This window comes from Nannospalax galili, unplaced genomic scaffold (genome assembly GCF_000622305.1).
Source record: "Nannospalax galili isolate Female #2095 unplaced genomic scaffold, S.galili_v1.0 scaffold335, whole genome shotgun sequence".
In the NCBI taxonomy this organism is placed as follows: Eukaryota; Metazoa; Chordata; class Mammalia; order Rodentia; family Spalacidae; genus Nannospalax; species Nannospalax galili.
The window spans coordinates 1,021,980-1,032,517 of NW_008337842.1; the positions used below are offsets into that span (position 1 = coordinate 1,021,980).

At 42.5% G+C, this 10,538-nt stretch overlaps 1 protein-coding gene across 4 annotated transcripts in view; it reads right to left on the reverse strand.

Annotated features, from left to right (window-relative positions):
- The window catches only part of Ttc12 (tetratricopeptide repeat domain 12), a 56,426-nt gene that overhangs the window by 17,726 nt on the left and 28,162 nt on the right, over positions 1-10,538 (reverse strand). For all 4 annotated transcript variants that reach the window (XM_029563387.1, XM_029563386.1, XM_029563388.1 and 1 more), the window contains exons 8-12: positions 8,318-8,389; positions 6,572-6,632; positions 5,925-6,113; positions 4,008-4,077; positions 1,822-1,910 (exon numbers count right to left, since the gene is read on the reverse strand). In XM_029563387.1, the coding sequence (XP_029419247.1) occupies positions 1,822-1,910; positions 4,008-4,077; positions 5,925-6,113; positions 6,572-6,632; positions 8,318-8,389 (481 nt within the window). The remainder of the gene's footprint in view (positions 1-1,821; positions 1,911-4,007; positions 4,078-5,924; positions 6,114-6,571; positions 6,633-8,317; positions 8,390-10,538) is intronic.

Sequence of the window (10,538 nt, forward strand, 5' to 3'; positions counted from 1 at the left end):
AGTGAGACCCTGGCTCAAAAAAATAAAAAACAAAAAAATAAAAAATAAATAAATAATTAAAGCAAGCAAACAAACAATCATGAAAAGAATAAAACATTATACATCCTACCTTGGAACTGACTTCTCTCCTCACCCAAACAATACGTCACCTATGTATTTTCACGTTCTTAGTTTTAAGTATTCTCTGGCTCCCTTTAAAAAATGTTTTGGCAGGGGCATGGTAGTGCACGCCTTTAATCCCAGCACTTGGGGGGGCAGAGGCAAGCTGATCTTTGTGAGTTCAAGGCCAGTCTGGTCTCCATAGGGAATCCAGATGAGCTGTGGCTACAGGGAGACCCTGTCTCAAAAAGACCAAAAATAAATAAATAAATAATAAATAAATAAATAAATAAATAGATGTTTTGTATTTACTGATTTAGACACATCAAGATTCCATGAGTTTGAGATACAGCATATTACATAAATCCTAGGCAGTATCTGACAATATTTTTCAGATGGTAAAACAAACTAACCCTAAGGCTCAGAAAAGCCAAAGTATCTGGGCTGTTGTGTCTGATTCATATAAACACATGGTTTCAAAGTGTTGTCTTCCTTACCCTCCTGTAGACAAGGCTTGAAAAATGCACAGCCCTGAGCGATATGGGGTGCTATTCAGAAGAGCAAGGCACCTCGATAGTTTTTTTGGGTGTGTGTATGTTCGTGTGTGTGTGTGTGTGTGTTTGTGTGTGTGTATGTTTATGTTCATGTGTGTGTGGGTGCATATGCATGGACACAGAGGCCAGAGGACAACCTCTGCTGTCAATCCACAGGCACCACTCAAATCTTTTGTGTTGCTGTTGCTGTTGATGTTACTGTCTGTTTTGTTTTCTGAGTCAAAGTCTCACTGACCTGGAACTCACCAAGTAGGCCAGGCAGCTGATCAGTGAGCCTCAGAGATCCACCAATTTCCACATCCCCAGCACTGGGATCACATGTGTACATGTGTACCTAGCCTGGCTTTTTTTTTAATGGGTTCTGGGGACTGAGTTTAGATCCTTGCCTTTACCAACTGAATCCTTCAGCAAATGGGCTTCCTGCCTGTCTCGTTCTCTGTGGCCTACTCTAAGTCCTTGATTCTTCTGCTCTACTAAATAAAGGGCGATCATTTCCTCACACTCGGCATTGTACAGAGCAGAACCGTTTGCAAGCTCTGCCTTGTGGGATGAAGATAAAGCAACCACTGTCCTCATTTTCAGTGCTTCCTGTCCCAAGGTCAAACCTTTTTCCTATGAGACACATTTCATTAAGATGAAGGAAATAAAATTGTAATTTACATGGAAGCCACAAAGATCGTACAAGAACTTAATGAACTCCAGAGGATGCTGTGCGAAGAAAGGTTATAGTTGACAAAATAAAATCCCTCTGGTATTTTACTATCTCAGTAACAGACAATAGTCAGTGCCTGAAGATGTTGGCCTGTGGTCAGACATCTCAAGATGCTGAAAGGGGGTATTCAGTCTACACCACTGCTGCCACATGAGCAGAAGTCATGAGTCTGCAGAGCAGGGAGCAGCCCAGGGGAGACGACTCATCATGCTGACAGTGACCTTGCGGACCTTCTACTCCGGCATCCTGATGCTGAGGAAGAGGCAGATATTGGGGGATTAACTGCAATGTTAATCTTGCTTTTGATTCATGTATTTTTTGAAGGACAAGGGAGTAGAAGTCTAGACACCAACTCTCCCCAGCCTGGCCTTCAGGGACACTCAGCATGCTGGACCAAGCACAGCGCTCACTTCTGGGGCATGTGACTGGTAATTAACAGTGATGAGCCAGGCTTACCATTCTCACTGCATACTGCTTGCCAGAGCTTAAGAACAGCCACACAGAGGATCTCTTCCACTGCATCTTTCCCTACTGCAAAAAGGCACCTGGAGAAGTCAGGGAGAGCAATACTGAAGCTGTAAATCTTGTTTTATTTTCTTGTTTTTTTTAAACTGAATTTTACCCCCAGACTCACCAACACAAGCTTAAGAGAATAATTAAAAAGAATTCATACCCTGGTCTTAAACACCCAAAAGGAAAGTATAACCAAAGATTAAAGTGATCAGTTTATTTCTTTAAGAGTTCAAAGGATTACACTTCCCAGACATGAGGCGTAAGTCCATATAAAATGTTATTTAGACAATTGTTTCTCATTGATGATTTTGTTTCTAGTCAGAAAGTGCTGCTCAGATATAAGACTGCAAACCTTGGTCTGCAATACTGTAGTGCCCATGGTAGCTAAGGGAGACAACCCATTACTGTTCTAAAATGATGGCTAGATTTGTTTTCTTCCCCTATCTAGAAGCCTTTGAGAGAGAACTGACACTGATTCTAGCCACTCCAACAGCTATCAAAGTGCCTAAAAACAAATCCTTAATCCATCACTCTCGAGTCCAGCCTCGGCAGACAAAAGAAAAATGAGGAGGAACTCAATAGAAGGATGCTTTTGGAGGCTCTGGTCAAGAAACTCCAATGGACTCTGATATGAACATTTGAAATTTGCCCTGTTCTGACTTTTTTGTAGTTCCCTGTCTAGAACTTATAACTCTAACTACTCTTGCCTTTACTTCTCCTTCACATCTCCTAGTCACGATTCAAGGATTTTTTTTCCCCTAGAGATAAGAGTTATGCAATTTGGGAGTCTTTTAAATAGACCCACTGAAGGGGTACCCCAATTGCCTTACCCTGTGTCCCTGTTCAGCATGGAAAAGGCCAGAGCAGTCTGTGTCCTGATTTCCTATTGGCAATTTGGGTTACCCCTTCAGAGGATGGTGTGATAAGAACAGGAGGTAGGAATTGGCTAGGCAGTTAGGGTAAAAGATTTTAGGGTTACTTCTTCAGAGGGGGGGAATGTTAGAGTAGCAAAAAGCTCCCCACCCCAAAAGAAAGACTACATGAAGTTGTCAGAAAAAAGTGATGGGGAGATATGGAGGAGTTGGAGGGGAGGGAATGGGTTTTGGATTTGACAAAACATAGTATATGCATGTATGAAATTCTCATTATTTTTTTTTAAGTTAAAAAATCAGTTCATACCCATAGGTAACCAGGAGTCTGACAATCACTGAGCCCAAAGTTCCAGGTCAAGGGCAAGAGTGAAAATGCATGTAGGGATGGAGGCTGGAGAGATGGCTCAGCAGTTAAGAGCACTGGCTGCTCTTGACAGGATCTGCGTTTGGCTCCCAGCACTCATGACACAGCTATTGACCATCCTTAACTCCAGTTCCAGGGGTACTATGCCCTCTTCTGACCCCATGGATCATTGCACACACATGGTGTACTTACATACATGCAGGGAAAATACTCATACACATAAAAATTTTAAAAATAAAGAAGGAAGGAAAGAACGAAGAGAGGAGGAAGGAAGGAAAGAAGGGAGGGAGGGAAAGAGGGAGGAAGAGAGGGAGGTGGGGGGGAGGGAAGGAGGGAGGAAGGGAGGGAAAGGAAAATACAGGGCTAAGTGGATGGGTGCACAGAGGGCGGTGAGCAGCCAGGGACCATGGATAATAAGTGGACATGAAAATATCCAACTCACATCAGGATCTAAGCTCAGCACACCATTTCCTCCCAAGTAGGTCTTTCTTTAGATGAAATTCTAAATGGCACTAGCCAGGACCCAGTTTACTGTACTTTTTTAAATGACCCACAAATTCCAAAAGAGGAAAAAGAACAAATGGCAATTTTGCAGATGCTGGTGGGAAGCCATAGGAATGGTCATTTTTCTGAGCATTCTGAAGTGTGGAGAGCAGCTGTGGCACAGGCTGCTCTTCCTCGCTTTCCAGCTGTTAACTGCAGTATGACCCAAAGGCCCAAGGCTCCAAGCTTAAGAAGGGTTCGAGGGGTAGCTCTGGGCCCCTCGAAGGGGTCCCTCTGCTGATTGAGGCCAAGGATGCAGAGTAAGATCATTGTCTGTGTGAACAGCATCTGATTTCACATACATGACTATCTGTTCTTGCCTTGACACTGGGCTGTTCCAAACATCCTACCTTCTTATGACCTCATTGTCACTGATGGCGTGGAATCCACCGTGTGTTCTGAATAAGGTTCGCTCTGTGCCTGAAATCAATCCATAAGAACCAGGTCGGTCAGGCTCCTGACCCACCCAGAATGGCATCTAGATATAGCACAGCCCCTGGCATGGAAGACCAAAGTCGCCAAATGTCTAGTTGGACCTTCACACCCCGAGAAATGCCACTGCCATTAGCCATTCATCCTGCTTCAGTCAGAGGGACTATGTACAGAAGGTGGAGATGGATGGTCCTGCAAGTTAGTGGCACAATTCATTGCCTGCAATTTTTAGAGAGCCTCCAGGGGCTGCTTAATCTCTGAAAAGAACCTGAAAACTATTTGATTCTAGATTTTTATTTCAAAGCTGCTTCCCAGCTCTAGAAAGGAACTTAAAATCTCCAAAAAACTGCTGAAGGGGCCTCCATTGTATGGTAAAGGGAAATCAGAGATTTCATCCATTTGTAAAAAGGACGTTCTGACATGAACAACAATTTAAGCCTTGGCATCCTGTTTACAAGAATTGGTAAGAGAATGATATACCTCTCATTAGGAAAGGGAGCTGCTTCCTCTGAAACCATTTTCTTGTTCTAAACAGTCATTAAGTGTAACTGGGGGTGGGAACTAGAGAAATGGCTCAGCAGTAGGAGTGGGTACTATTCTTGCAGAGGACCTGGGCTTGGTTCCCAGAAGCTACATCAGGCAGCTCTCAACTTCCTGTAACTCCAGTTTCAGGAGATCTGACACCTGCTGGGTTTTATAGGCACCTACACATATGTGGTACATATAACTCACATATATACTCATAAATTTTTAAAAATCCATAAAAAATTTTTAAAATGTTGGGGGCTAGAGCGACGGCTCAGTGATTAAGAGCACTGGCTGCTCTTGCAGAGGACCTGGCTTCAATTAATGCACCCACATAGCGGCTAACAGCCATAACGTAACTCAAGTTCCAGGGGATCCGATGTCTTCTTCTGACCTCCATGGGCACTGCAGGACACAGATGAGCTTACATATATGCAGGCAATACACTCATACACATAAAATAAAAATAATAAATAAATCGCTTTTTAAGTGCAACTGGAGTGAGTCCTAAAGTTTATCTTAATAGAATTCTTCTCTTTCTGTGTGGAGTGAGGTGTTTGCATGGCATAGGATGTTTAGAGTGGATGGGGGGGTATGTGGGTGTGAGCAAGATGTGTGGAACATGTGTAAGGACTGAGTGTACAGAATAAATGCATTGATATAAATATTTATGGCATGAGTAGGACATGTATATATGTAATATTACACACACACGTACATATACCAGTAAATACTGTGTCTGGTGCATGTAATATAAATATATAGTAAAATATGTAATACAGTAAATATGTAATATAAATATAGTAAAATATGTACTATATATAGGCCACATGCATGCCTTATGTTGTGCTGTGTGGTGTTTATTACATGAGTGTTGAGTTTATGAATTCTTGAAGAGGATGAGGCAGAGGTGGAGGTATATTTCTTGCATACTCTCTTTTTTAAAATTTTATTATTTTTATTTTATGTGTATGAGTGTATTGCCTACATATAGGTAAGTGCATCTGTGTCATGCAATGCCCGTGAGGAACGAAGAGGCCGTCGATCCCCTGGAACTTCAGTTACGGACAGTTGTTAGCTGCCATGTGGGTGCTGGGATTTGAACCCGGGTCTTGCAAGAACAACCAGTGTTCTTAGCCGCTGAGCCATCTCTCCAGCCCCTTGCATACCCTCTTTAGCACTTACATTAGAGTAGATCTTCAATCAGTATTTGTGGAAGGGAGGGGTTCTTTGTCTCCTACAGCCAGACCTCCAGACCCTGTGCCTTCACACTGACAACACTCATGGGACCACATGTATCTTTAGCTTACAATCCTTCATCATTTCTGTCAGGATCTCGATGCCTCCTGCATAGAACAAGGGTGTCTGGCCAGGCATGGATAGGGTTTCCAGAAGTTTTTTGGTTGTCATTGCTGCGTTCTTTCCTGATTCCAGAGCTTCATGGGCTTCCTTCTCTTGAAGATCTGCCTTTTCTCGAAGAGTTACTTGATTTAGGTATTCTAGCAAAACAAGCAGAAAGAAAAGAAAACAAAACGATGCTCTAACAATCTACAACATCCTTCAAGAAGCTCCTTTCCCCCTCCCACTTTCCTTTCCTCTCGTCCTCCATTCTCCATGCCCTTCTTTTCCTCCTTTAAGGATGGGCAATACATAGCATTAAAATAATTCAAACTCTTCTTCAGGAAGGAAGAGTTTGAACAATGTAAGATCTATACAGAGTCTTACAGCATCTTGGAAATTCAGGGCTGTGTGGAAGGATGGCACAGAAGAGAAATGTAGGACTGCAAACATTTGAACATAGCAGAGGGAAGAGCAGAGGGGGGCCCGTTAGCACGGGGGCTGGACGGCAGGAAAAGCAAGGCTGTTGCCTTGACCAGGGCAGAGAAGGTAGGGGGGCCCCTCCATGAGAGGAGCACAAAAGGACTGGGATGGACAGCAGCAGTGGGGACCTTCTCACCTTTCACCTGCGTCTGCAGCTTGGGGTTTATTTCTAAGATCTTCCGATAACACTCTCTAGACTGGAAAACAGAAACAAGACCTTGAAGGTGGTTAGGGGTAACAGTGATTACAAGGTGGACACCGGGCACCCCAGGGCTTGGTGCCTTCATTATCTCCTTCTACCCTCCCCCTGCTCCCAGCATAGACGGCGGACATGGAGAATGCTGTGCTTTTGATATTTTTGTTTGGGCTTTTCAGGTTCTGTGGGGGAGATAGGTATTATTTCAAAATTCATCTTTAAAACTTGTTTGTCAGATACACACTGTGATGTGAAATACCCAGCCTTGAATTTTTATGAATCATGTCTGCTTGGGATAAGAATCATAATGAATATGCAAAACTTAGATAGGATATTTGCACTAACAAGGGGGTGCTTATGATATATTCCCAAGGGAGGTAGGACGTAAAACTGGAGACTATGTTGATTGAGACTCAGGAATAGGTAAAATAAACTGCCTGGAGTTAGACATACAGACTACAAGGGAAGTCAGTGAAGAGTCCAGTCACCAGCCACATCTAATTCAGTTGGAACACTTGACAGTGAGGGGCTCTATCCAACATAGCTGTTAGATAAGTTTCTAGGAAAAGAAAGACCAGTTCAGGGGGATTTCTGGGTTAAGGCATTATTACCTATATAGATAGAAGAGATTCCCAGAGAGTGACAGAATCAATCTCCAAGAGAAACAGCTAAGGAAATAAACAGTTCTATCTTGAAGGTTGATGGAGCTCATCTAGAAGACAGAGATTATGAACGGACAGAAGAGGCTGTCCAGATGGCTTAGTGTTGTTTGTTCAGGCCATAGTATAGATAAGTTCTTCACTTTTATTGCTGAATAATATTCCATTGTATGACAATAACTATGCTATATTCTATTTATTCATCAGCTGAGGAACATTTAGGTTATTTAAACACATGACTCCAATGAATAATGCTGCTACGAACATCCACGTGCAAGGTTTTTATGTTCATCATCCTCTTCAGCATATATCTAGGAGTGGAATTGCAGAGTCATGGTAGAACTATGTTTAGCCTTTGGAGGAGCTACTGAGCTGTTTTCCAATGTGGCTACAGCATTTTGTGTTTCTACCCAGGTGTAGGAGGCTCCCAGTTTCTTAGCATCCTTACTGGTACTTGTGACTATCTGTCTTTTGATTATGTCTGCTTGAGGGATGTCACTTGATACCTCGCTATGGTTTTGACTTGTATTCCCTGATTGGCAAATGGTAGATATTGTCTCATCTGCTTATGGCCATCTGTGTAACACAGAAAAACTAGCAGTCAGTTAAGATTGAGTGAGGAATGAGGGCAGAATGTGATTCCTAATGACTGCCTGGTGTGTGTGTGTGTGTGTGTGTGTGTGTGTCTGTGTGTGTGTGTGCTTTAAAGGAAGTGGCAAAAGGATGATAGGAATGTGGTGATATTTGGCCACTGTGAAGATGATAAAAGCCACTGACTGTATACTATTAAACTGTATGGCATATGAATACATGTCAATAAAGCTGTGATTAAGCTCACCTGATTCCTACAAGGAGTGGGGCTGTCCCAAACTTCATCCAACACCCTTCCCAACTCTTAGGTTCTAAGACCAGAAAATACTAAAAGTATAACATCCAAGTGACCTGAAGGCACATGGTTCCCCTAAGGCACAGCTGGGAGTGACACTCTGTGATCCAACATGCCACTTACGTTCCTCTAAGAACTCACCACACTGTAGTTCTTCAAAGCCAGGTGGGCTTTTCCCATGTGGAAATAGGCTTTTGTGCATTTCTCATCACACTGCATAAAAGAGAATGACTGATCAGCTGTTTCAGAAGATGTGACGTCATTAGGCCCTTCCCTGCCGGGCCTACCTAATAGAACGAGGCAACACTTTGGTTCTCAGGATGGCTACCAGAGTTGACAATTAAAGCTTTTCTGTCCATCTGTGACCAAGCTAATTGCTGCCTGCAAGGAGCTGGGATGCATGAGCAAGCTCTATCAAATTAGTGATACCTGCCAGTTTTCACTTCCACTTAATGAGACTCATTCAGGAAGCCAATGCAGAAACCCTTTGCCTTAGAAGAGCCCTCAAGATTGGCTGAACTTTTGAATCACCTGGGATGCTCATAAATATCCTGACTTGGCTGTTCCTATGACAAATAAATGTCTAAGTGAGGCCTGGACATAAATAAGTTTTCTGCTCTCCAAGTGATATAACTGTGTGGCTAAGTTTGAGAACTACTGGCTTACTAGTAGCCAGACTTCTCTCTGGGAAACAGTCACGGTTACCAGTGTATCTTAGTGGGCCAAGGAATTGCTTCCTTGCAACTAAGCCACAGTCTGTACACTGGTGTAACACACATTGTATTAAAAAAACTGTCATGTGTTCTTTGATCTAACTGAGAAGCCAGATCTGGAAGTAGGGTTGTTCCTTACCCCATTTCAGACTCAAGCATGTTTGTCTCAAAGTGTCCTCCAAAGCCCCGTCTGGGAATGCACTGGCCCTCTTAAGTTTGTGATAGGTAAGAGAGAATAGAAAAACAGCCCAAGATAAGGACATCATGTCCTTGAGAGCAGGTAGGTGAGCCATTTCCAGCATAGGCTACTGTTGTTTATTCTGAGATAGAAAAGTGTCCACACTGGGAAAGGGACACTGGAAGTTCAGACACAGGAAGTTCATTCCAAGTTCAACTGGGAGATCCAGCTGATGGCCTCAATGTGCCAATCAGTTTCTACTTGATGTTGTGAGCACTTGATTTGATGATGTTTTCTCTACCTGTTGCTATTTGTTGTTTTACTTGAAAGCCTCACCCAAAGGGGCTCCTATAGTCAATTTCTGCTGGATGTTATGAGTATCTGGTTTGAAGATATTTTTTTCTCTCTCTCTCACTTTCTCTTTCACTCATTCATTTGCTTGCTATTTATTCTTTTACTCTGGCTTGCTACATAATAAACTCACTCATTCAAAACTGAAAGTATGGGCATAGCATAGTAGGTCATTCTCTGGACCATACAGAGCATTTGTGAACTCACATTCCTGTCACTTAGGATCTAGATGGATGCCCCTGTCAAAAGGGAGGATGGAAACATGCAGCTCAGGATATGCCATTCATAGAGGAACCCTGCCCCTGCCTGGTCCTCCTGATTATAAGTCTGCAGGGAGCCATCTGACCAGACACATGAACTAAATTTTGAAACATCAGTTAATTAACCTTCACTGAACCCCCCTTTAGGAGTAAGGCATTGAGTCAGCTGAGATGTCCTTTATGGGTTAGATTTAAAAGGGTCAGGAGGTCAGGCCAGAATGTCCTGGGTGAATCCTTATTCTGTCACTCTCCAGTGTGGAATGTTGGCTAGGCCACTGACCTTTTGGAACATCATTTTCTTTATCTTGGAATGGGAATATAACAACAACAACAACAACAATAATAATCTCTCTTTCTCCCTTTTTTGTGTCCCTTGTTGTGAGGAAGAATCATGTAAAATACTTAACAGTGTTTGGTGATACTTCATCTGCTGCTGTTGCTGTGGTTACAGCAGCAGTGACCCATTTCAGAGCAAATGTGATTTAAAGAAAGGCCAAATAATAATAAAAAGGAGAATAATCGTTAGAAAGTTTTGTAAGTGTATGTTTATATATATTATGTTGTGATTTACTGCTAAGTGAATGGAAGTCATAAAGAATAAGAAGAAAATGCAATAGTCTGTTCCATGAGTTAGGCTTTGGACTTGACACATACGATCTCATGTTAATAATAAGAACATACCACTATGCAGTCTGTTCCATGTGCTATAGGCTTTGGACTTGATGGCTCATACAATCTCATGTAAGCCTTATATTAACTCAGGGAAGCAGGTACAATTTTCTCTATTTCACAGATGAGGAGTCTAGAGAGTCAATATAATTGGGATATGGAAGAGTTGGAATTTGGAATCTGGCCACTTA